Raw genomic sequence first — 27,232 nt, forward strand, 5'->3', positions numbered from 1 at the left:
CATAGGCTCAACTCACTACAGCGACGTCTGAGGAGAAATGAACAATACTACAAGGATTATGTCAACTTCATGAACAACATCATAAGCAGAGGAGATGCTGAGAAGGTACCACAGCTTGAACTTGATAACCAACCAGCATGGTATATTCCACACCATGGTGTGTACCACCCCCATAAACCAGGCAAGATCCGTGTGGTTTTTGACTGTTCAGCACGCTTTCAAGAAACCTCTCTAGATGACCATCTCTTGACAGGCCCAGATCTGACTAACACATTAGTTGGAGTTCTGTGTCAATTTAGGAAGTGTCCAATAGCCATAATGTGTGACATTGAGAAAATGTTTCACCAGTTCCACATTGCGAAGGAATACCAAGACTATCTCAGGTTCCTCTGGTGGGACAAAGGTGATTTGTACTCTACTTCCTCTGTGTATAGAATGAGGGTACACCTGTTTGGGGCAGCTTCATCCCCTGGCTGCGCCAACTTCGGACTCAAGCATCTGGCATCACAAGGTAATGGGAAATTCAGTAAAAAGTCCATCAAGTTCATCCAGGGAAGCTTCTATGTTGATGATGGCCTTACTAGCGTAACATCACCTGCTGAAGCCATACATCTGGTTGAAGAGTCAAGAGCCCTGTGCAGAACAGGAAATCTTCGGCTGCACAAATTTGTATCTAATGAGAAAGATGTGCTTGCCACAATACCACCAGAAGAACGTGCCCAAACCAGGGATCTTGACATGGCCCTGGGAGAACTACACATTGAGCGAGCACTTGGAGTCCAGTGGTGCATCGAGGCTGATGAGTTCCAGTTCCGAGTGGTGGTAAAGGAAAACCCACTGACAAGAAGAGGGGTTCTCTCCACTGTTGCCTCAGTCTATGATCCATTAGGGTTTGTGGCCCCCTTTATCCTGGTTGGTAAGCAGATTCTTCAAACACTTTGCAGAGATAAAGTGAGTTGGGATGAGCATCTTCCTGATCACATCCTTCCACAATGGGAGTCATGGCTCAAAGACTTGCCTCGTTTGGCAGCCTTGCAGATACAGAGGAGCTACCTTCCCTCAAACTTTGGTGAAGCTGTAAAGTATGAGCTTCACAACTTTTCTGATGCAAGTCTCAAAGGATATGGTGCATGCTCATATCTCCGAGCTATGAACAATACAGGACAGATCAGTTGCTCACTTGTCTTAGGGAAAGCAAGAGTAGCCCCTACCAAACTAACAACTATCCCAAGGCTTGAGTTGTCATCTGCTGTGACTTCAGTTCGCATTGGTGATGTAGTCAAAGGAGAACTTGAGATTGAAAACCTGCAAGAGTACTACTGGACTGATTCTAAGGTGGTCCTTGGCTATGTGAACAATGACACCAAGAGATTTCACACGTTCGTGGCCAACCGGATCCAACTAATAAGATCTAGCACAGAACCTGGACAATGGTGTCATGTTAGCTCTGAAAACAACCCAGCGGATCATGCTTCAAGAGGATTGACTGCAGACCAACTGAAGGAGTTGAACTGGCTGAGAGGACCTGACTTTCTGTGGCAGCAAAAGCTTCCTCCTGGAGACAAGATGGTGGGAGAAGTAGAAGCAACCGATCCAGAGCTTCGAAAGGTCCACGTTCATGCAGTCAAGGCAAGAGAACTGAATCCAATTGTGAACCGCTTCGCTAAATTCTCTGACTGGTCTAGGTTGGTGAGAGCTGTTGCCAAGCTCAAAGGATTTATCAGGGACTTCAAGGGATCTCAGTCTAGAAAAAATGAATCGACTAACCTTGAAGAAAGAAGAGAAGCGAAAAATCTTCATCATTAAGCAAGTGCAGGAAGAAGCCTTTGCTGAAGACATAAAGAATATTCAGGCCCAGAGAAAAGGCAGCCTGAACAAGCACAACAGGCTAAACAAGCTGAATGCCTTTCTAGACCAAAACAACGTTCTCAGGGTGGGAGGACGGCTATCCAAGTCAGCCCTACACTATGAAGTAAAACACCCTAAAGCAATATTGCCAAAGAAATCTCATGTCTCAGCTCTGCTCGTCAAACATCATCATGAACGCATACACCACCAAGGAAGAGGCATGACCATGAATGAGTTGCGTGCAAATGGCATATGGATCTTGGGGTGTGGAAATGTGGTCTCCTCACACATTTACAAATGTGTAAAATGCAGGAGATACAGAAGAACAACGGAGGTTCAGAAAATGGCAAACCTGCCTGAAGAGAGAACTGAGACTTCACCTCCTTTCACTTATTGTGGCCTTGATTGTTTTGGCCCCTTCATGGTGAAGGAAGGAAGAAAAGAACTAAAACGATATGGATTGTTATTTACTTGCTTGTGCTCCAGAGCTGTGCACATAGAAACACTTGATGACTTATCAACAGATGGATTCATGAATGCACTCAGAGCATTCATAGCTATCAGAGGACCTGTGCGACAATTAAGATGCGACAGAGGAACAAACTTTGTTGGTGCTAGGAAGGAGCTATCTGAGTTGCTCAAAGGGATGGATCAAGATCGTCAGCGAGCAGTTGGTTGTGAATTTGTGCTGAATGTTCCATCGGCCAGTCACATGGGAGGAGTCTGGGAACGCCAGATAAGAACAATCAGAAGCATTCTGACAGCTATGCTCGACAAGTCAGCTAGCAGACTTGACACCACCAGTCTGAGGACATTTCTTTATGAAACAATGGCCATAATTAACAGTAGACCACTAAGTGTTGAGCACCTTCATGATCCTACTGGCCCAGAACCCCTCACTCCAAACCACATACTAACCCTAAAATCATCAGTTATTCTGCCACCTCCTGGACAGTTCTGTAAAGAAGATCTCTACCTGCACAAAAGGTGGAAAAGAGTGCAGTTTTTAGCTGATAAATTCTGGCAAAGATGGAAGCGGGAATACTTGTTAAATCTCCAACAACGACAGAGATGGCAAAGGACATCACGGAACTCACAAATAGATGACATCGTCATTCTACAAAATGACAGTGCACCAAGAAACGAGTGGAAGCTCGCCAGAGTTGTAGAAGCTCAACCAAGTTCAGACGGCAAGGTGCGAAAGGTGAAACTACTAGTCAGTGACAATTCATTTGATAAAGGAAAAACACTCACTAGATCAGTTTATCTTGAAAGGCCTATTCACAAGGTAGTCACATTACTTGAGGCCAAATAAGTCAGATATATAAGGCTACATCATTCACACACGGACTAAGAAACAATATTATTTTGAGGAAAATCCCATTTTGAGTTAATGAGTGATTTTGGTGGGAGTGTAAGTGCCTCTGTGTTGGTTCATGGTGTTGAGTTTATTGTGTGGTGCAGATTGTTTGCTTTTGTTTAAATGGTTAAATGAAAATAGTTGTTGAAATGTTGATGTCACAGTGTGTTGTTCGCTGTAATGTGGTACTTGTGTGTGCCGAGCACTTGCTCTGGCGTGATTAGGGGACATTATCATGGGGTGATGTGTCTCGCGGGACTTGGGAGATGCAGCGGGAGTAGGCAGGTGAGCATCTCACCACATGGACTGCAGGTGAGCATCTCACCACATGGACTGCAGGTGAGCATCTCACCACATGGACTGCAGGTGAGCATCTCACCACATGGACTGCAGGTGAGCATCTCACCACGTGGACTGCAGGTGAGCATCTCACCACATGGACTGCAGGTGAGCAGATGGCTCCATCGGGACTCTGCTGTGTTGTACTTTAAGTTTGAGTTGTCTACCACTAAAGCCGGGGACGGACATTTAAGAGACTCAAAGACTTAAGAACTCTTTTCATGACAAGCGGCCAACGAGGTATTTGTTTATGTACTTTGTTTCATGTGTTTAAAATGTCTTTATTTGTTGTTCGAACATGCTAGGTGCCGTGTAAATGGCTAATTGCTAATGTACTGTGTGCTGTTCAAAATGCAGTTCTCACGGCGTTAAGGTTGGACAAAGAAACAAGAGGAAGAGAAGAAATAAACGCCCGTTTTAAAGAACCGACCTGTGTCTGTGTTGTCGTGAGAGAGCTACAAACTGTGTCACGAAAATTCTACATCACTGACTTTACCTCCGGGAAAATAATAAAACAGCTGTTTATTGATTTTGTCAGAACGCTGGTTTGTAATCTATTAATAAAGTTTGACGACCTATCTGACTGTTTTGTTGACATATCCTTTAGCACAGCTCCATCTAATGTTACATAAGGTAACTCCAGCATCTACTGTAGGTGCACCTTATAGTGCGGAAAATACGGTAATTGAACAACAAAAAGTAGAAGGTAAAATTCATCATTCAACAATAAAGTAAACTGGAACAAACTGTGTGTAGGTGTCAGGATTTGTCTGTTAGGTCTAGTTTAGCACATCACTAACTGTTATATGGAGATACTATTGATCAGTATCTTAATAGAACCTGGAACAGTTCTTCACTAAAACTATATACAAACTAATTAAAGAGAATGTAAATTGAGGCATATTAGACTATAAACATGGCTCCATCTGAGATTCTGGTCCAATAATAAAGATGTAAGTGATAAAATAAGGTGTGAAAACCCTGAAAAGGTCCAGTGTGGCTGATTCCAGTGAACAGACTCCCTCTGAGAGCGCTGGTCCAGTGGAGCTGTTTCTTCCAAACTAACAAATGTCTGGTGACAGGTTGTGATGAGGACGAGACAGCACCTGCTGCTGGACTGTTACCGCTCCAGACAGGTGAGAGACCAACTGTACAGGTAGGGTTTTAATATCCAACTAAATATGAAATCTGGAATATACGGTCTCTGCCAAGAACCTGTGTCCCATGAAGAAGGAAACCTTTTCTATTTCATCATTAGCATCACTAACGTCCACATCTGGAAGACAAGCGGATAAATGGTAATTGGAACAGAACATGATCTGCAGCAAGTCCAGTTTCCAGCAAACAACATTTGTGGGAGAACAGTTTGATAACGACCTCCTCTGTTCTTTATCTGTCTGTTAACTATCAAGTGAGTCCTATTCAATGGGACTTTTTGGTCTGTTTGAATTATTACATGGCTGCAAATCTTTCCAGTTGATCCTTGTTATTGTTGATACAAATATTTATTGGTGTTGAAATATTACAAATGTGCATTTTATTCACAGACTAAAGAATATGTCAAACGATGATGATTGATGAGCCAACAGTTTAGTAAGTTCATCTAATCACTGTGGCATCTGAATCTTTAGAAATAAATTAAAAAAGAAACGTTTCTCATTCATTCGTTGTTCTGCTTCTTATATTGACTGATGTAAAACCCTCTCTGACTACAACATGGGCTGCAAATGGACAGTTGAGCTGTTTCTCTGTCCCAGTGGTGAAATCTCAACTCACATTTTAATGCATTGTGTACTTTTACTTTTATTAGTAGCTACATGTTCCTGATTACACTTAAATAGAGTACTTCTACTCTGAGTCTGATACTTTTTTTATTTATCTGCTGCTATTTACAGGTCAGATACTGGATAAATCAGGGAGGCACCACAGTGATGAATTCAAGAATTAAATATTGATTGTTCATCCTAATAAGGTCAAATGTATTTATTCCCTCTGAAGACTTATTGTGCTCATGATGTAAACAGGAAAGACAACAATTCAAATCAATACACACAATAAACATGCACAACAACACAGCTGAGCCTCATCGTCACATCACTAGTCACAAGTCTCTTTGGATAAAAGCGTCTGATAAATGACTAAATGGAAATGAAAGAACAAATTCTGACATTAAAACAGAGCTGGTAAATAACTATGTACATTTACTCAGTTTTAGATCCTCAAAGTGGAGGAATTTCCATTTTGTTGCTTTTACATAAACTAAAGGTTCAATAAACTAAAATCACACGTCGTCCTTAGTTTTTACTTTTTATATAAAATATATTAAAATCTAAAAAATCATTGTCACATTGAGCTGACAGCTGCTGAATTCTGTCCTTTGTTGATTCTCTTGTTTAGGACAAAACCACAAATACCAAGAACCATCACAGCACCAAGTGACAAAGCTACTGCCAGTCCAACATGTGTCTCACTGTGTCGTCTGTCCTCAGCTCCTTCATCTCTGCTCCCTCCATCCTTGATCCCTGTAGCCTTGGTGTTTCCAGTAGTGAGTCCTGCAGAGTAGAAACAGCTGTCAGAAGAACACCACAGAATCCACGTCCAGCTGTTCTATAATGTTTTCCTTCATCACTGCTTCATTTGCTGTTTCACTTATTAGTTCAACTCATGATCCACCAATAGAATTGAAGAACTGATGAGTTCTAATGAGGAAAGTTGGAGATTTGATCTTGACAGGTAAGAGACGTTTGATTGTCACAACAGGTGGTTTGACTTTGGCGACATCTGCTGGAGAAATGTGTTTTAAATGAGATCAAATGTGACTGAATGTTATTTCTATAGAAGACATTTCTGTTGAGACAAGTTCTCGTGTGACTTGGATGAAGGAAATTGTGATTGTGTGGAAATAAATCAAATGGAACAATTGTTCCATATGTGGAAACGTCTTAACAGTAGTTCTCTCACTAGTCCTTCTACAACCAGTTTGCTGCTTCACTAAAACAACAAACACTGTGTGTTGATGCATTTGGGACCAGTTCAGTCCAGTTTTAGTGTTGACTGTTGACCCCTGTCCTTGTTGTGGACCAGGACATATTCTGGCTCCCACTGGTTCCTGGACCTGGACCTGCAGCTGCAGCTGTTTATTAGATGGAGGAGAAACTAGTAAAATTTTCTCTCCCTAATAAACAGTCATACATCTCAAAAACTAACCTCAGGAATTTTTCTCTTGCAGCCTGAGATCATATATTTACTCTTAGGGACAGATTTGACATTAAACGACAGAAATAAGATAACCAATTTTAGTTTTCATTTGATGCTAATATTCACGTCAATATGTTAAAGGATATAAACAGGAGCCTGAACAGTAAAATCTTTAAAACAGGCCTTGAAGTCTTAATGGATTCTAAAGGTCTGAACAAAACTAAAGACTGTTTGTATTAAAACATCACTGAACAAGAACAAAACTTAGAATGTGACACCAAAACCAGCCTTCAGACCTCTTTCTGTGGTGTCTTTGAAATTAAGAGTTTAAATTCAGAGAAAAGGACGATGTTCTGCTGTAAACCTGGATCTGTGCTCTTCAAATTTTAAGATTTTCTTAAATGGAGTTCTGAACTAGCTGTGAAATAGACCAGACTTCATTCACAAAACCTGAAAAATTAACTCACCTGTGCTTTTAGCTGAGCGTAAACATTTAGCATCATCATCTTCCAGGTCTGTTTCTTTCCACATGTGTGAAGCAGCGTTTTTCTGAATCATCAGACTGATGAAGGTTGGAGCTAAACTCCTGCAGTAAATGTGTCACGATGTCAGAGTGAATGTCAGTGTTGTTGTCAGTGCTGAATGTGGAGAGTTGTAGTTACTGACAGTGATGGTGATAGTTTCTCTGTGAGTCTCTGTCTCTTTAACAGTCCAGTTCCATCCACATGAATATCTGACTTACTTACTATAAGAACTGACAGCAGGTGAACTTTACTCTGACTGAGACTCAGTCCGACCAGTCACACTGCATATTTTATAGTGAACACATGAAGGTGTGGCTGCACACACACACACACACACACACACACACACACACACACACACAAACACCTCAGTTAAATAAATGTAATAAAAATGAAACTTTAAGTGAACAAATCTAGTTTTTCCACAGACAGAAGAGAAGCAGCAGAGGGATGAAGTTCATTGGGAAAAGCTGAGTAAGTGGAGCTCTTGATTGGTTTGATTCATCTTCATTAAATTAACCTGATTTTGTCCTGTTAGTTACAGTTCACTCTTTCAGTCAGTAGTGGAACATGGACACAGCAGTCTGTCTCTTATTGTGAAAATCTGCTCCTGTTTCCTCCTTCCTACCTGTCCTACGTCATTCCAGGTAACAGCTCACCTGTGTCAGAGTCTTTTCTCGGAGAGTCGTCTTCTTCTCCTCTTTGTCTGAATCTCCTGTAAGTTTGCTTTGTTTGATTCTTTGTCTTTGGTTCCGTTCATTGAACTAATGAAGACTAAAGTTCACTAATAGGAGGTTTCACTATGGTACCGATCCAGGACCGTGGTTCCACCTCGTCTCTCTTCCTGGTTCCATTTACAGTATGTATTTATTTATTCAGTTTCAAATATCTTTAACCTAGAGTTAGTGGATGGTTGTCCTGCCTCCTTAAATCAGAGAAGACTCGGTCCCAGATGTTCAGTGTTTCATGTCCACTGGACTCAGAACTGAGGTCTGCAGTTGGACCTCTGGGAGAATTATTACAGATTTTTTATTTTTACTGTGTTGATGATGAGTTGTGGAGGCAGAGAGGAAACATGGGAAGAGAAATAGGTGGTACTTTTACTGTAGTACATTTTCAGCATGTATTTGCACTATTTGAGTACAGAGTCTGTGTACTTGTACTTTAATTTCTGAACAGGAATATCAGTGTTTCCATAAATTCAGATACAAAGAGAACTGATCCAGTATCAGCAGTGTGACCCCCCCACCTCCTCACAAATCTCTATTTAACCCTTGATATTATAAAAGCTTCAGTAACTTTCAAAGTTCTTCTTTCACATCTCTTCTCTGTTTCTGTTCAGTAAAGAAGAAACACGTCTTTGAGCTCACGTCTCTTACTGAAAATCGTCATGCTGTGTTTCACACATGTGAGAACTTGAATGTGGGATTTCATGTTGTTACTGAACTGCTGACAGCATCCACTGTCTTCTCTCTGAGTTGCAGACTGATTTGTGTCCTTGTTGGTATTAGGTACCTCTAGCCCTGTTCATCAGAGTCCTTTAAGCAAAGTCCAGTGCTGATCGACAGCTCAGGTGAGTTTGAAAGAAAATAAAGGAAAGATTCACATGATGATGTTGGTTTTGTCATTTCTGGGTTACAGTAAAATTTCTGAATCAAACTTAGTGGAAATTTAAAAAAAATTATAAACCATCAACACGTTTGGTGATTTACATGAACAGTTCAGGTTTAGTTTGATTTCATAAAGCAGGATAATAATTTAGACCTTAACTATAAAAACAGAACTAATGTCTCAACCTGTTCTACACTAACTACACAGATGAGGTCAATATGTTCCTGTTACACTGCTAATAACAATAAAACCACACTGTCCTTTTGTCCATTTGTATCAGGATGCAGCAGCAGAGACCAGACTCTCCTGATCCCAGCTGGGTCTCAATGAAGAGTGACTGGTCTATGGAGAAACCTACTGTCTTTAAAGTTAAACAACCTGTTGATAGAAGGTAAGAATGTGTTCACGTTTTCTGTCACTGAACATTTGATTTAACAAACATCTTCACTGTATTAAAAACCTCCATTCTGTATTTTACTGTTCTCATCAGTCACACCACAGAGTAGAAACACTTTTCAATTCTCATTGGATGTTAATGAGGAAATAAACAGTTTATTTACTTAGTAGATGATTATTTCCATCAGTATTTACTGGTTTTCTGTTCTGCAGATGTTCCCCCACCAAGAGTGACCAGTTTAGAATAGGACGACATGCTCGTAGAAGGTAAGAATTTAAATCTGAACTTCTTCTGAGAACAGAAATCAAGTCTTGTTCCAGATCTTCATAGTCTGATTTAGGACTGAAGGACCTGCTCAGGTATCAGGGTTTGCACGAGTTCTAAAAAATAAATAATAGATTATATTGTTAAATATAATATTTTATATTTTTAGTTATTAATCATCTTTAGGTTAAACTGTTTATTTTAATGTCACATTGACGTCTCACTGATTTAGTCTTTTGTGTTTTTAATATAATGGTCACTCTAGAAAAAGTAGAGCTGCCTACAGCGACGCCTTTCAAAGTCAGTGTTGGTAGAAACATGTCAACTTCACCTGTGTTAATACCTTAATGTGTGAACAAACAAACAGAGATGTTTTTCTACATCAACTTGAGAGAATGTGACAAATTATTTTCGGCCACTTTGACTTGTTGTGTCTTTACTGTAGGACAGTAAATAATTTGTAACCTTATCTAATAAAAATACCCAGGGTTCCAGACAGTGGACTGGTTTTTGATAAGGTCCAACATCTAGATGAAGGAGCGAGCTGTGTGTTGATCACTGTAGCTAACGTTAGTCCTGCTGAGCTCAGACCACGTCCCAGAGATGCCACCGGTAAAATACTTCATGACTTGCTCAACATAGTTTCACTGTTTCCTTTCTGACATCCTGTCAAAATATCCTGACTCCTGAAAGTGTAGTGAAAACTGAAGTTTGAGTTAGAAATAAAAAGAAAAGGAGAAATAAATTAAACAGTAAAATGAGTAGTGCCGAATCAACAATCATCAGAAAAGCAAATGTCAAACTTTACTAGGTCACCTGGTAAGAAGTTCCTCTCTATTCTCTCCAATGACCTCTGTCAAGCAGCAGATGACAGCATGTCGTCCACCAACCACACGCTGCAGGTTAACAAACAGAAAAGACATTTAGCAGAGAACATTACTGTACATAACATATCCTACTTATGAATGTAGAAAGACAAAGACCGTACATCACTGTCAATGGAGTCACCTAGAAAACATCTTATCAAATAATCAGAGAGGATCTAAAATGTTCTCTAAACAGGACATAAGACAGTGGTGAGGAAAAACTGAAATCTGACATTGATTTGTCAGAAAAGAACTGAGGTGTCCATGTTCAGGAGTTTCAAACATCTGGAAACATTAGTTCAGTTCTCTACTGCAGTATGGATCTTATTTTTGCTCTTTTTTGGAGCTGATATCAATCGATTTTAGTCGACACGATGGATTAATATACTGGAGCTCAAGAGTTAACATGAAGCTCTGAAACATCAGAAATGGTCTCAAAGTGGTTCCTTCAACATCTACTTATGAAATCAAATAATACACCATCAACACAACCATGAAATGTGGGAGACAAGGTCAATATTATTATGTATTAATATTATAATAACAACATTAAATTAATGTTATTGTACTATTGAACATTTCAACAGTTTTTACCCTCTCAAAATAATAGCTACAGTTACCTCATTAACACACCAACCAAACAGTCATCTGCCTCTCGTCCACTCAAACTCTCCTCTGACGTCACCTACTGAGTGTGGAGAAAGTTTCTACATTTGATCAGATTACTGGAGTAAAGTCACTTTGAAAAAGATGAGCAGGTAATAAATTAGTGTAGTTTATGTTGTTTGTTATTCTTATCCTAAATTCATCAGTATCACAATAAATACAAGGCAACATTTAAAGTAACATATCATCATAAACATATTTGTAGATAAATGGTAACAAGATTAAATAAGAAGATTAAGCTGGGAACTCGCTAAACTGTCAAAGGAAAGTTTAAAGGAGTGTCTGCCTCCTGAACCTGGACTGTATCTATGGATTTACCTGAAGACAATATTAATTAAAGATATTAATTAAAGAAAACTAATAAAATGAGTTAGAACTAAAGGTGTAGAACCTTCAGTAAAATATTTACATTAAAATACACATGAACAGTTGAGTTATGAAAAACAGGTTTACAGTGGAAAAGTAGTGAAAACAGTCTTTGTTTCAATGGTGAGAAAAGTAAAATGTTGGAAAAACAAATCATCACCGAATCTTTGAAGTTTTTGAAAAATCTATATATTAATAATAATATCAGGTGACGTGATGTAATTAGTTTTTCAGAATTTCAGAATCAGAATCAGAATCAGAATCAGAATCAGAATCAGAAACATTTTATTGCCAGGTGCGATAAAGGGCATTTTACAGCACTAGTAATTTGTCCTGATGTTAGGTGCAGACATAGAATAGAATAGCAGGAAAAACAAACAAACGTAAATACGCATATTCACAGTCGGTTGGGAGAGGGGGGTTTGTGCAGAGGTTATCTGGGGGGAATTGGGGAACTGTTCAGCAGGCTGACAGCAGCAGGGAAGAAACTGTTCTTGTGGCGTGAGGTCCTGGTCCTGATGGACTGGAGTCTCTTGCCAGAGGGGAGAGGCTGAAATAGTGCATGGCCAGGGTGAGAGGGATCAGCTGCAATCATGGAGACGTACAGGTCCCGGAGTGATGGAAGGCTGCAGCCAATCACCTTCTCGGCAGAGCGTAGGATTCTCTGCAGCCTGGCCTTGTCCCTGGCAGTAGCTGCAGCAAACCAGACTGTGATTCAATTCAATTCAATTCAGTTTTATTGTATAGCGCCAATTTACAACAGAAGTTATCTCAAGGCACTTTACAGTGTAAGGTTTAAGACCTTACAGAAAATATTTATACAAAATAAATTATAGAGAAAACCCAACAATCCCATTTGATCAAGCTTTAGGCAACAGTGGAGAGGAAAAACTCCCTTTAGAGGAAGAAACCTCCAGCAGAACCAGGCTCATAGTGGGCGGCCATCTGCCTCGACTGGTTGGGGTAAGTGGAAAGAGAAGAGAGAAAAGAACGGCAGGCAATAAAGACAACAACAAGCATCAAGAACATTGGGCAGATGAACTGGATTCTGGAGATGTACAGCTCCAGGCCGAGGATACCTGCAGAAAAGTACAGAGAGAGGGAGACAGAGAGGAGGAAACACAACTACAGGAGAGAGAAGACACAAAGTTAATGACATGCAATGGTGGCATTTGCATTGATACAGGAGAAAGGAGAGAGGAGAGGAGCTCAGTTTATCAGTAGAGGTCCCCCAGCAGACTAAGCTATATCAGCATAACTAAGAGATGGTTCAGAGTCACCTGATCCATCTCTAACTATAAGCTTTATAAAAAAGGAAAGTTTTAAGTCTAGTCTTAAATGTGGAGAGGGTGTCTGCCTCCCGAACCTGAACTGGGAGCTGGTTCCACAGGAGAGGGGCTTGGTAGCTAAAGGCTCTGCCTCCCATTCTACATTTGGAAACTCTAGGAACCACAAGTAAACCTGCAGTCTGAGAACGGAGAGTTCTGCTTGGAAGATATGGAACTATGAGGTCTTTAAGATAAGATGGAGCCTGAATATTAAGGGATTTATAAGTTAGGAGAAGAATTTTAAATTCAATTCTGGATTTAACAGGGAGCCAATGGAGAGAAGCTAACGTAGGAGAAATATGATCTCTCTTACTAATTCCAGTCAGAACTCTGGCTGCAGCATTTTGGATTAACTGGAGGCTCTTTAATGAGTTATTGGGACAAACTATTAATAAGGAATTACAATAGACCAGTTTGGAAGTAACAAATGCATGGACTAGTTTTTCAGCATCACTAATTTTAACAATGTTTCTCAGGTGAAAAAAGGCAGTTCTAGAGATTTCTTTAATGTATGAGGTGAAGGAGATATCCTGGTCAAAGATAACTCAGAGATTTCTTACAGTATTACTTGAGGCCAGAACTAAGTCATCAATGGTGAGAACGTGATTAGACATAGTGTCTCTGAGATTTTTGGGCCCAAACAGTATAACCTCTGTCTTGTTTGGATTTAGGAGAAGGAAATTGGAGGACATCCAGGCCTTTATGTCTTTTAAACATTCTTGAAGTTTGACTAATTGATTAGTTTCTCCTGGTTTCATAGATAAGTATAGCTGGGTATCATCTGCATAACAATGGAAATTTATAGTGTTTCCTAATAATATTGCCTAAAGGGGACGAATATAAAGTGAAAAGAATCGGTCCAAGCACAGATCCCTGTGGAACTCCATAGCTGACTTTGCTGTGCATGGAAGACTCATCATTAACATGTACAAACTGAAATCTATCCGATAGATACGATTTAAACCACTCTAGTGCTGTTCCTTTGATTCCAATGACATGTTCCAGTCTGTGTAATAAAATGTTGTGATCTATAGTGTCGAATGCAGCACTAAGATCTGATAGATACGATTTAAACCACTCTAGTGCTGTTCCTTTGATTCCAATGACATGTTCCAGTCTGTGTAATAAAATGTTGTGATCTATAGTGTCGAATACAGCACTAAGATCTAACATGACGAGTATAGACAGTAGTCCATTGTCTGATGCTAATAGAAGATCATTAGTGACCTTTACCAGTGCTGTTTCTGTACTATGATGTACTCTAAATCCTGACTGGAAATCTTCATACAAGTTATTGCTACGCAGGTGGTTATACAATTGCTTAGAAACTATCTTTTCAAGGATTTTAGAGATAAAGGGCAGATTGGATATTGGTCTATAATTCGCTAAGACCCCTGAGTCCAGAGTAGGCTTTTTGAGCAGGGGCTTGACTACAGCAACCTTAAAAGCCTGTGGTACGTAGCCTATTTGTAAAGATAGATTGATCTGATCTAATATGGACGTGTTGATCAAAGGTAAGACATCCTTGAGGAGTCTAGTCGGGATGGGATCTAAGAGACATGTTGATGGTTTAGAGGAATTAATTACTGAAATTAATTCAGAATGATCTACGGGGAGGAAGCAGTCTAAGTACGAGCGTGGATCTAGAGTTGTTGTACAATCCATGCTATATGCAGGGATGATCTGATCAATTTTTTCTCTAATAGTTATGATTTTATTTGTAAAGAAATTCATGAAGTCATTGCTGCTTAGAGTTGAGGGAATACTAGGGTCAACCGAGCAATGACTCTTTGTCAGCCTGGCTACAGTGCTGAAAAGAAACCTAGGGTTGTTCTTATTTGCCTCTATTAATGAGGAGTAATATGAAGTTCTAGCTTTACGCAGGGCTTTTTTATATATTATTAAACTATCTTTCCAGGCTAGGCAATATTCATCTAAATTGGTGGAACGCCACCTCCTTTCCAACTTACGTGATTTCTGCTTTAAGCTACGGATTTGTGAATTGTAACATGGAGTTAACTTCCTCTTACTCACTAGTTTCTTTTTCAGAGGAGCAACAGTATTAAGTATTGTTCCAAGTGAAGCACCAGTACTATTAACAAGATAGTCCACTTGTGCTGGAGTTGTTGGGTCCAAAATTACCACAACAGGTTTCATACACTAAGAGATGGAGACAATAAAGCACAACAAGGACACTCGGCCTTTTTACTTGCAAGGGGAGCCGGCCTGAGGTCTTAGCATCATAAATGCTTCACCCAGGATTTCCTATCTCCAACTCCGTCCGTTCCCCCTTTGTGCAAGCTTTTTATTACAAATGAGACACACCCTGAAGTCACAGATGGGGGCTGGTATGGTTAAAGGATGATCATTTTACAAGGAAAAAGAACTCCATATAAGGATAAAACACTGCTCATAGGTGTATAGCAACAAGAACTGGTCAACTCTGAGAATGCTGACCTTTTTCTGACCTGTCCTGTTTTATGTCTGTGTGCAGAATGCAGCATTAGCAGAGTATAACATGTTCCTGTTGCTGACAGGATTAAACATCAAAAACAAATATCCTTCATAATGACAAGAAGTAAGAAACAATAATCAAACAAAAATGTAATAAGAGAATTAGATAATTATCACTGAGTAAATCATTTTTACTCTAACAGGAGTAACGTTGAAATAACTGCCTTCCTCTGTGTTGGTACATGGCTCTGAAATAAAAGATGGAATCAGTTCCTTAAATTTGTCAACAGCATTTTCATATAAACATCTACTGTAGTGAATCTTATCTGTAGGTTTAGTAAAGTCTGGTACTGTAAATTCAAATGTAATTAAGAAATGGTCAGATAAAAGAGGGTTTTGGGGAAAAACTATTAACTGATCAACTTCGACACCGTATGTCAGAATAAGATCAAGGGTGTGATTAAAACAGTGAGTGGGTTTATTTACATTTTGGGTAAAACCAATGGAGTCTAATAGAGAATTAAATTCAATAAATAATAATAAATTCAGTTAAAAACTCAGAGTAAGGGACAGGAGGACGGTACACAATAACAAACAGGACTGGTTTTTGATTTTTCCAGTTAGGATCAGAGAGGCTAAGAGTGAGGCTCTCAAATGAATTAAAACTATGTTTAGGTCTGGGGTTGATTAATAAACTTGAGTGGAAGATTGCTGCTACTCCTCCACCCCGACCTGTGTTTCTAGGAACATGATAATTAACATGACTTGAGGGGGTCGACTCATTCAGAGAGACATATTCATCCTGCTGCAGCCAGGTTTCAGTAAGACAGAATAAGTCTATTTGATGGTCAATTATCAAATCATTCACTAACAGGGATTTAGACGAGAGAGATCTGATATTTAACAGTCCACATTTGATTGTTGTCTTGTTATTTTGTTCTAAGAGAGGAGTCGTCTTTATTTTTATTAGGTTTTTATGAATAACTCCTCTTGTGTTAGTTTTAGATATAAATAATTTAGGTACTCGGGGAGCAGACACTGTCTCTATAAGGTTATGGTAGTTTTTGGGGGGGGTGACGGCTGTAAGGAAGCTGCAGAGAGGTGTGTAAGACTGCGTCTCTGCGTCCTGGGCTCCACTCTGACATGTCAGGGTTTAGGTCATCTAATAAACTCTGTCATATTCCTAGAGAGTTGAGACGAACCATCTAAAGTGGGATGGATGCCGTCTCTTCTAATCAGTCCAGGTTTAGTCTCTGTAGTCCACGTTGTTAGCGGGACACCACTTAGACAGCCAGCGGTTGAATGACGTCATGCGGCTAAACATGTCGTCACTGGTCAGATTGGGAAGGGGTCCAGAGAAAACTACGGAGTCCGACATCGTTTTGGCAAAGTTACACACCGATTGAACGTTAATTTTAGTGACTTCCGATTGGCGTAATCGGGCGTCATTAACTCCTGTGTGAATTATTATCTTACTATATTTACGTTTATCCTTACACAGGAGTTTTAAATAGGATTCGACGTCGCCCGCTCTGGCCCCAGGAATACACTGGACTATGGCCGCTGGAGTCTCTAACTTCACGTTTCTGACTATGGAGCTGCCAATGACCAGAGTGGGTTTCTCAGCAGGTGTGTTGCTGAGTGGGGAAAACCGGTTGGAAACGTGAACCTGGTCGTGGTGAACCTTGGGCGAGTGTCTAGGGTTATGCTTCCTACGAACCGTCACCCAGCCGGCCTGACTTCCCGGCTGCTGGGGAACTGCTGGGGGACAGCTAACAGGAACTATGCGAATAGCAGCCAATCAGGAGGTTAGGATAGATTCAATGATGGCAGTGTAGAAGTTGGTCAACATCTGCTTTGGGAGGTTGTACTTCTTCAGCTGAGCCTTCTTGGTGAGGGAGCTGATGTTCTGCTCCCACTTGAGCTCCTGGGTGATCGTGGTGCCCAGGAAACGGAAGGACTCAACAGAGGTGACCAGGATGTTACAGAGGATGACAGGGGGGCTGGGTCTCTTCTGAAGTCCACTATCATCTCCACTGTCTTGAGAGCGTTGAGCTCCAGGTTGTTCAAGCTGCACCATGACACCAGACGGTCCATCTCGCTCCTGTAGACTGACTCATCTCCATCGGACAGACTGGTGTCCAGATGTGCAGTTGTTTGTGTATAGGGAGAATAACAGAGGAGAGAGGACGCAGCCTTGAGGGGATCCAGTGCTGATGGTCCGTGAGTCCGAGACATGCTTCCCCAGCCTCACAAACTGCCGTCTGTCTGTCAGGAAATCTGTAATCCACCTGCACAGTGAGTCCGGCACATTCAGCTGAGAGAGCTTGTCTTGGAGCAGAGATGGAACAATAGTGTTGAAGGCAGAGCTGAAGTCCACAAACAGTATATTTCACCAAATTTTTGATGTTTTGGGTTAATATGAATAAAAAAGTGTAGAAATGATCAGGTAAAAAACATCACAGTCTACAAATGACAGAAAATAAGACCAGTGTTCAACCAGAGTTCAGATAAACATAGAAAAAAAGTTAAATAAATACAAAAGAAATAAGACATTTCTTATATTTATTTTAGCACCAACAATAACAATCGCCTGATCATCAACAGTTGTCAAATACCCGTTTGAAATGAGGACACACCTGATTATATCACAACACCTGACACCAAAGAACAAACCTCACCGTCACTAGTTTGGCTGAAAATATGGCTGAAACTTTACTTAAAATTAATATTTTCTCCTCAGAGTTCAGCAGCAGAGCTCAGAGGTTCACATGGATCAGTCTGCCTTTCAGCATCAACCAGACCTGGACTCTGTATTTATGGTCTGTACATGTACAATCACACTTTGACTATGAACTACATAAAACCCAGATTGAATACTAACCAACCATTCAGATCCTAACAGTGTCCATGCTGCTCTGTTCAGACCAGAAGGTCTTCAGACTGACACATGAATCACATGTTGTCTTCTACCAGTTTAAATGAAATGTTCACTTCTCATTCTGTTCCAGCTGCTGGAGGAGAACATTGTCACTTTTGTAAAGAATGAGCTGAAGAAGATCCACAAGGTTCTGAGTCCAGATTACCCACAATGCTTAGAGCGTCAGAGGGAGGATGAGGAGGTGTTGGATGGTGAGGAAGAAGAGCAGAGGAGGAGCAGCAGAGAGGCATTTGTGAAGATCACACTGAACTTCCTGAGGAGAATGAAGCAGGAGGAGCTGGCTGACTGTCTGCAGAGCAGTAAGAGGATTTCTCTAAACATTTAACATCATGGACAAATGAGACGTTTACTGAGAGCTGAAGATGTGGAGTGTTAATATATTGAAATGTGAATCATTTAGGGTCATGAAACTGTCAAACTGTGTTTTCATTAGAAATTATATTAATCATGTTTTTGTGGTTTCATTCAGGAACTCCTTCTGCAGTTTGTCAGCGTGAACTTAAATCTAATCTGAAGAAGAAGTTCCAGTGTGTGTTTGAGGGGATTGCTAAAGCAGGAAACCCAACCCTTCTGAACCAGATCTACACAGAGCTCTACATCACAGAGGGAGGGACTGGAGAGGTCAATGATGAACATGAGGTCAGACAGATTGAAACAGCATCCAGGAAACCAGACAGACCAGAAACAACCATCAGACAAGAAGACATCTTTAAAGGCTCACCTGGAAGAGAGGAACCAATCAGAACAGTGATGACAAAGGGAGTGGCTGGCATTGGGAAAACAGTCTTAACACAGAAGTTCACTCTGGACTGGGCTGAAGACAAAGCCAACCAGGAAATACAGTTCACATTTCCATTGACTTTCAGAGAGCTGAATGTGCTGAAAGAGAAAAAGTTCAGCTTGGTGGAACTTGTTCATCACTTCTTTACTGAAACCAAAGAAGCAGGAATCTGCAGGTTTGAAGAGTTCCAGGTTGTGTTCATCTTGGACGGTCTGGATGAGTGTCGACTTCCTCTGGACTTCCACAACAATCAGATCCTGACTGATGTGACAGAGTCCACCTCAGTGGATGTGCTGCTGACAAACCTGATCAGGGGGAACCTGCTTCCCTCTGCTCGCCTCTGGATAACCACACGACCTGCAGCAGCTAATCAGATGCCTCCTGAGTGTGTTGACTTGGTGACAGAGATCAGAGGGTTCACTGACCCACAGAAAGAGGAGTACTTCAGGAAGAGGTTCACAGATGAGGAGCAGGCCAGAACAATCATCTCCCACATCAAGACATCACAAAGCCTCCACATCATGTGTTACATCCCAGTCTTCTGCTGGATCAATGCTACAGTTTTGGAGGATGTGTTGAAAAATAGAGAGGGAGGAGAGCTGCCCAAGACCCTGACTGAGATGTACATCCACTTCCTGGTGGTTCAGACTAAACTGAAGAACATCAAGTATGATGGAGGAGCTGAGACAGATCCACACTGGGATAAAAGGAGCAGGAAGATGATCAAGTCTCTGGGAAAACTGGCTTTTGAGCAGCTGCAGAAAGCAAACCTGATCTTCTATGAATCAGACCTGACAGAGTGTGGCATTGATATCAGAGCAGCCTCAGTGTACTCAGGAGTGTTCACACAGATCTTTAAAGAGGAGAGAGGACTGTACCAGGACAAGGTGTTCTGCTTCGTCCATCTGAGTGTTCAGGAGTTTCTGGCTGCTCTTCACGTTCATCTGACCTTCATCAACTCTGGAGTCAATCTGCTGTCTGACAAACACTCAACTTCTCTGAGGTCCGAACTGTTTAGACCTGAACTAAAACTTCTCCACCAGACTGCTGTGGACAAGGCCTTACAGAGTCCAAATGGACACTTGGACTTGTTTCTTCGCTTTCTCCTCGGTCTTTCACTGCAGACCAATCAGACTCTCCTACGAGGTCTGCAGACAAAGACAGAAAATAACTCAAAGACCAATCAGAAAACAACTGAGTACATCAAGAAGAAGATCAAAGAGACTCCCTCAGCAGAGAAAAGCATCAACCTGTTCCACTGTCTGAATGAACTGAATGATCGTTCTCTAGTGGAGGAGATCCAACAGTACCTGGACTCAGGAAGTCTCTCCACAGATAAACTCTCTCCTGCTCAGTGGTCAGCTCTGGTCTTCATCTTACTGTCATCAGAAAAAGATCTAGACATGATTGACCTGAAGAAATACTCTGCTTCAGAGGAGGCTCTTCTGAGGCTGCTGCCAGTGGTGAAAGCTGCTAAAAAAGCTTTGTAAGTATGTGGATAGTTGAATGTTCATTAAAGTCTTGACCAGAGAATCCACATTGTGAATTAGAAACCTCAAATTTTTAATAACTGGAACAGACCCAAACAGTAAAAATTTCTTATTGTCAGAATTTTTGACTTGCAGAAGTTTCCCATCAGCAGTTTTGTTTTATTATAGATATATTTTTACGTTTTCCAGTCTGGTTATATTTTATTTTATTTATATATTTACAGTGAACATTGGAGGTGCAAATTGAACAGGGAATGGAGTCATGAGACACAAGTAATGCAAAGAAAATTATTTATTATAACACAATCTCAAAAGCAGAGAAAATGGGAAAAATTAACAAGAGGGAGGTATCAAAAGAACACAGCAATAAATTGGTCTAAACACTAAAATCAAAGTGACAACAAAAAACAACCTGAAGCACGGTAGCGAACAAAGTAACAACCTAAAGTAGAGATACAAAGGAAGAACAGAAAATCACTGCTCAGACGCAGGCAAAAACTCACACTGGCTGAGTGTCCACTCCCTCACTCACAAGTCCAAGGACTTGTGAGTGAGGGAGAAAAGGTCTGAGAAATAGGTCTCGAAGAAATCACTAGAGGGCGGGGGAAAGGTCCACGGTATAACATGGGCAGGGAAGCAAGACAGTGAACAAGGCAGGAAAATGGCTGCAGAGTCATAGTCAGAACTGACAATCTAGCAGGGAACTGAGGGATGAAGGGAGCTTATAAAGGAGAGGGTTAATACAGGAGGAACTGATCAGTAATTAGTGCAGAGGGAATGGAAGAGTAAGTCAGTCCATGTAGGGGCATAGCAGGAAGTGGCTGGGGGGCAGAGCAGCAGGAGTGGGACCAGGTGAAAGAGAGAGAAACAAACTGGACCAGCATCAGGCAGGAATTGTGACAATTACAGTTTGACTCAAATGTTGTCATGTTATACATCACTGTTTTTCAGATTGAGTGGCTGTAACCTCTCAGAGAGAAGCTGTGAAGCTCTGTCCTCAGTTCTCAGCTCCCAGTCCTCTAGTCTGAGAGAACTGGACCTGAGCAACAACGACCTGCAGCATTCAGGAGTAGACCTTCTATCTGCTGGACTGGAGAATTTACACTGTAAACTGGAAACTCTCAGGTCAGGTCAAGTATCAGTTTTAAATAACTGGAGATATTTAAAATTTCCAAAATTGCTCCCTGGCAGATTTAACTTTGTAATGTCACAAGTTTTCAGTAACAAATTTACATTTAAACAATATATAAAATAACTTTACTTTCTTTTTTTATTTTAGTTTTTTAGTTTTAGATGTATCTCTTTAGTTCAGGGTCAACATTAAAGGTGATTACTGTCAGGGAATCACTTCATGAGACACAAGTAATTCCAAGCAAATGAATTAATTATAACACAATCTCAAAAGCTGAGAAAACAGAAAACTAACTAGAGGGAGGTATCAAAAGGACACAGCAAGAAACTGGTCTAAACACAAAAACAAAGTGACAAAAAAAACAAACAAAAAAAACAACGTAATATAACAACCTAAACTAGAGATACAAAGGAACAACAGAAAATCACCGTACAGACACAGGCAAAAACTCACACTGGCTGAGGTACAAAGTCTGTTATCCAAGGGCTGGTGAGTGATGGAGAAAAGGTCTGAGAAACAGGGCTGGAAGAAATCACTAGAGGGCGGGGTCCAGGATATAACATGGGCAGGGAAGCAAGGCTGGGAACAAGGCTGGAAAATGGCTGGAGAGTCATAGTCAGAACTGACAATCTAACAGAGAACTGAGGCTGAAGGGAGCTTATAAAGCAGAGGGTGAATACAGGAGGAACTGATCAGTAATTAGTGCAGAGGGAATGGAAGAGTAAGTCAGTCCATGTATGGGCATAGCAGGAAGTGACTGGAGAGCAGTGCAGCAGGAGTGGGACCAGGTGAAAGAGAGAGAGAAACAAACTGGACCAGCATCAGGCAGGAATTGTGACAATTACAGTTTGACACAAATGATGTCATTTATACATCACTGTTTTTCAGACTGAGTGGCTGTAACCTCTCAAAGAGAAGCTGTGAAGCTCTGTCCTCAGTTCTCAGCTCCCAGTCCTCTAGTCTGAGAGAACTGGACCTGAGTAACAACGACCTGCAGGATTCAGGAGTGAAGCTTCTGTCTGCTGGACTGGAGAATCCACTCTGTAAACTGGAAACTCTCAGGTTAGGATTCATTATCTTAAGTACATTTTTCTGCAGCAGGTTTTTCTAGATCCAGAGATTTTGTGACGATGGGGATCATTGTAGATATTTCAAATGTCCAAAACTGCATGTATGAGAGAGAGGAGAGACTCAAGCAGACTAAACTTTCAAATGTCACAAGTTTTAAGTTGCAAAAGTTTCTCATCAGTATTTTTACAATTTATAAAATAACTCTACTTTCCTGTCTGATTTTATGTCATTGTGTTGGTAGAGAATGATACAATGTCTTAGTCCAGTACAAAATATCACTTGACGGCGGGGTCCAGAGTATAAAACATGGGCAGGGAAGAAAGGCTGAGAACAAGGCAGGAAAATGGCTGGAGAGTTGTAGTCAGAACTGACAATCTATCAGGGAACTGAGGGCTGAAGGGAGCTTGTAAAGGAGCGAGTGAATACAGGAGGAACTGATCAGTAATTAGTGCAGAGGGAATGGAAGAGTAAGTCAGTCCATGTATGGGCATAGCAGGAAGTGGGACCAGGTGAAAGAGAGAGAGAAACAAACTGGACCAGCATCAGACAGGAATAATTGTGACAATTACACTTTGACACAAATGCTGTCATGTTATACATCATTGTTTTTCAGACTGAGTGGCTATAACCTCTCAGAGAGAAGCTGTGAAGCTCTGTCCTCAGTTCTCAGCTCCCAGTCCTCTAGTCTGAGAGAACTGGACCTGAGTAACAACGACCTGCAGGATTCAGGAGTGAAGCTTCTGTCTGCTGGACTGGAGAATCTACACTGTAAACTGGAAACTCTCAGGTCAGGTCAAGTTTCTGATTTAAATATTGGAGATATTTAAAATGTCCATAACTTCTGACATGAGAGATACTCAAGGAGACTAAACCTTCAAATATCACAAGTTTTAAGTTGCAAAAGTTTCTCATCAATATTTTTACAGTATGTAAAATAACTGTACTTTCCTCTCTGATTTAATTTCACTGTGTTGTATCTTTTTAGTTCAGGGTCAACATTAAAGGTGATTACTGTCAGGAAATGGAGTCACAATAGACAAGTAATGCAAAGAAAAGGAGTTATTATAACACAATCTCAAAAGCAGAGAAAATGGGAAAAACTAACTAGAGGGAGGTATCAAAAGAACACAGCAATAAATTGGTCTAAACACTAAAATCAAAGTGACAACAAAAAACAACCTGAAGCACGGTAGCGAACAAAGTAACAACCTAAACTAGAGATTCAAAGGAACAAGAGAAAATCACTGCACAGACGCAGGCAAAAACTCACACTGGCTGAGGTACAAAGTCTTTTATCCAAGAACTGGTGAGTGAGGGAGAAAAGGTCTGAGAAATAGGTCTCGAAGAAATCACTAGAGGGCGGGGGAAAGGTCCAGGGTATAACATGGGCAGGGAAGCAAGGCTGGGAACAAGGCTGGAAAATGGCTGGAGAGTCATAGTCAGAACTGACAATCTAACAGAGAACTGAAGGCTGAAGGGAGCTTATAAACGAGAGGGTGAATACAGGAGGAACTGATCAGTAATTAGTGCAGAGGGAATGGAAGAGTAAGTCAGTCCATGTATGGGCATAGCAGGAACTATCTGGGGAGCAGAGCAGCAGGAGTGGGACCAGGTGAAAGAGAGAGAGAAACAAACTGGACCAGCATCAGGCAGGAATTATTGACAATTACAGTTTGACACAAATGTTGTCATGTTATACATCACTGTTTTTCAGACTGAGTGGTTGTAACCTCTCAGAGAGAAGCTGTGAAGCTCTGTCCTCAGTTCTCAGCTCCCAGTCCTCTAGTCTGAGAGAACTGGACCTGAGTAACAACGACCTGCAGGATTCAGGAGTGAAGCTTCTGTCTGCTGGACTGGAGAATCCATACTGTAAACTGGAAACTCTCAGGTTTGGATTTATTATGTTAAGTAAATTTTTCTGCATCAGGTTTTTCTAGATCCAGAGACTTTGTCTGTAATAGGATAATTTGAGATCTTTTTTTACTCCTGACATCAAAGATACTTAAACAAACTAACCTTTTAAATCAGTATTTTGATATTATATATTTTTAATATATTAAATAACTGTACTTTCCTGTCTCATTTTATTTCACTGTGTTGTATCTTTTTAGTTTAGGGTTTACATTAAGTGAATTACTGTCAGGGAATATATGTATATATATTTATATACATTTAGCAGATGCTTTTATCCAAAGTAACTTACAAGTAGGATACAATGGTAGGCAAGTGAGCGTGAGGAGGTCTTGCCTAAGGACCCCTACTGGAGCTGGGATTTGAACCCCAGTCTCCCACATTGGAGGCAGTGATGTTACACTAACCAGCCTCCCATATACATATAGCTTATTTTTATACTGGAGAAATTGTCTACATGAGGATTTTTGTTTCTCTTGTTAAGGCAGTGGCAAAAAAATTGTCACTTTTAATAATGTTCTGATTTTGTCCATAAATTAGTCATTATATGTGACCTGAATGCCAAAAATATAAAAAAATGAGAATTTTTAAGTAAACTATAAAATAATCTTTCATGTCTTTATTAAATAGACACGTGACTCTAAACCACACCTTCATTCTTTATTTCATTGATTGAACTTCAGGCTTACTAACACCTGACTAAAGTTGTTGTTGTAACATCAGACAGTGTTTCACTGACTTTTCCACCATCACTTTGTTTAATGGTTGTGTTCAATAAAGACATGAAAGATCAGGACTCTTCAGGTGTTTTATCAACTTATAAATATTTTTTTCTTTTATATTTGTGACTTTGGTGAAGATCAGAATACATTTCATGAACAACTGATGCAAAACAGTAGATTGGAGATTTCCACTGTATGTGAATTTTGCGTCAATTACAAATAGGAGTATGTGATGTTGGTCTGTGTGTCTGCAGACTGTCAGGCTGTCTGATCACAGAGGAAGGCTGTGCTTCTCTGGCCTCTGCTCTGAGCTCCAACACATCTTATCTGAGAGAGCTGGACCTCAGCTACAATCATCCAGGAGATGCAGGAGTGAAGATGCTGTCTGCTAGACTGGAGGATCCACACTGGAGACTAGAGACTCTCAGGTATGGAGAGGCCTGCTACAGCCACAGACAATGTCTGATGGAGGAGGAAGTTCCTCCATCACTTCCTCAAATAGTGATGATTGAAGCATCTTCACCTTCCTGAGATCCTGATCTTGTCATGATGAGATCTTGTGTCATATATAGGAGACAGTAAATCAGAACTAGAACATGTTCATTTCATCATTACAATCTGTCAAAGAGGAAAAACTCCTTGTTGTTCCCAGTTGAAGAATTAGTTTGTGATTGAATGTTTTTCTCCTCAAACTCCTGTTTTCACTTTCTGTCTCTGGCTGCTCCAACAAATCTGACACCAAATCAGATGAAGCCACAAAGTCTGTGTGTAATGATCAATATCCAGTAGCTGTAGGTGAACTAGACTTCCTCTGACCACAGCACAACGTGTGAAGCTCAGCTGAGATCAGTCCACAGACATTAGAGAGAGGAAAACACACACACAGAGTCCATGTATGTGGAGTTGAGCCTCTTGGACTTTGCTCTCCAGTTTCCTGCTTCCTGTGGTGTCACATTAGTTTGTCTGGTGACAGAGTGAGACTGAAAGCAGGTGTCTGACACCAAAACTGCTGTGAACTAGAGAATTGAAATCTTTCCTCCATGTCACCTCCCTGCTCCGTAGAATTCCAAGATAAGGACTCCAATTCCTTAGTTGTTTGCTGAATGTCCATCCCTACATACAAGCCTCCATTAGAACAGAACCAGAACACACTGTGTGTATGAGAGCCATGTAATGTCCATGTGTGCATGCTGAAAGAGAATGTGCTGCTCTGACCCCCCTCCTCCTTTCAGGGTGGAGCCTGGTGGAGTCCGATGGTTGAGACCAGGTGTGAGGAAGTGTAAGTGTGTTTTTAATGAGACTGATGAAAACAAAGCAGCAACATTCAACCATCTTCAAACTGTCACATCACTCCTTCAAATCCCTGATGTCATGAGTCCTCATCAAACTGATGATAGATTAATAACTGCAGCTGGATTGTGTCTTGTTCTCTCCATCAGATTTCTGTCAACTCACCATCGACACAAACACAGTGAACAGAAAACTACGACTGTCTGACAACAACAGGAAGGTGACACATGTGGAGGAGGATCAGTCATATCCTGATCATCCAGACAGATTTGACTGGTGTCAGCTGCTGTGTAGTAATGGTCTGACTGGTCGCTGTTACTGGGAGGTCGAGTGGAGTGGAGTCGTTCATATATCAGTGAGTTACAGAGGAATCAGAAGGAGAGGAGACAGTAAAGACTGTGTGTTTGGAAGGAACGATCAGTCCTGGAGTCTGAGATGCTCTGATGATGGTTACTCTGTCTGTCACAATAACAGAGTAACATCCATCTCCTCCTCTGTCTCTAACAGAGTATCAGTGTATGTGGACTGTCCTGCTGGGACTCTGTCCTTCTACAGAGTCTCCTCTGACAAACTGATCCACCTCCACACCTTCAACACCACATTCACTGAACCTCTTTATCCTGGGTTTGGGTTCTGGTCTCCTGGTTCCTCAGTGTCTCTGTGTTCAGTGTAG

At 40.8% G+C, this 27,232-nt stretch overlaps 1 protein-coding gene and 1 long non-coding RNA gene across 2 annotated transcripts in view; both read left to right on the forward strand.

The window, feature by feature from the left end:
* The window catches only part of LOC113168135 (NACHT, LRR and PYD domains-containing protein 12-like), a 41,466-nt gene extending 14,234 nt beyond the window's left edge, over window positions 1-27,232 (forward strand). The window contains 5 exon segments of the mRNA XM_033326633.1: window positions 21,385-21,558; window positions 22,454-22,627; window positions 24,351-24,524; window positions 25,524-25,729; window positions 26,709-27,232. Of these exon segments, the coding sequence (XP_033182524.1) occupies window positions 21,385-21,558; window positions 22,454-22,627; window positions 24,351-24,524; window positions 25,524-25,729; window positions 26,709-27,232 (1,252 nt within the window).
* LOC117153078 lies at window positions 4,714-5,729 on the forward strand. Its single transcript, XR_004463507.1, has 3 exons — window positions 4,714-4,958; window positions 5,095-5,140; window positions 5,443-5,729. It is a non-coding gene; the product is annotated as an uncharacterized LOC117153078 (long non-coding RNA).

This window comes from Anabas testudineus, chromosome 18 (genome assembly GCF_900324465.2).
Source record: "Anabas testudineus chromosome 18, fAnaTes1.2, whole genome shotgun sequence".
Lineage (NCBI taxonomy): Eukaryota > Metazoa > Chordata > Actinopteri > Anabantiformes > Anabantidae > Anabas > Anabas testudineus.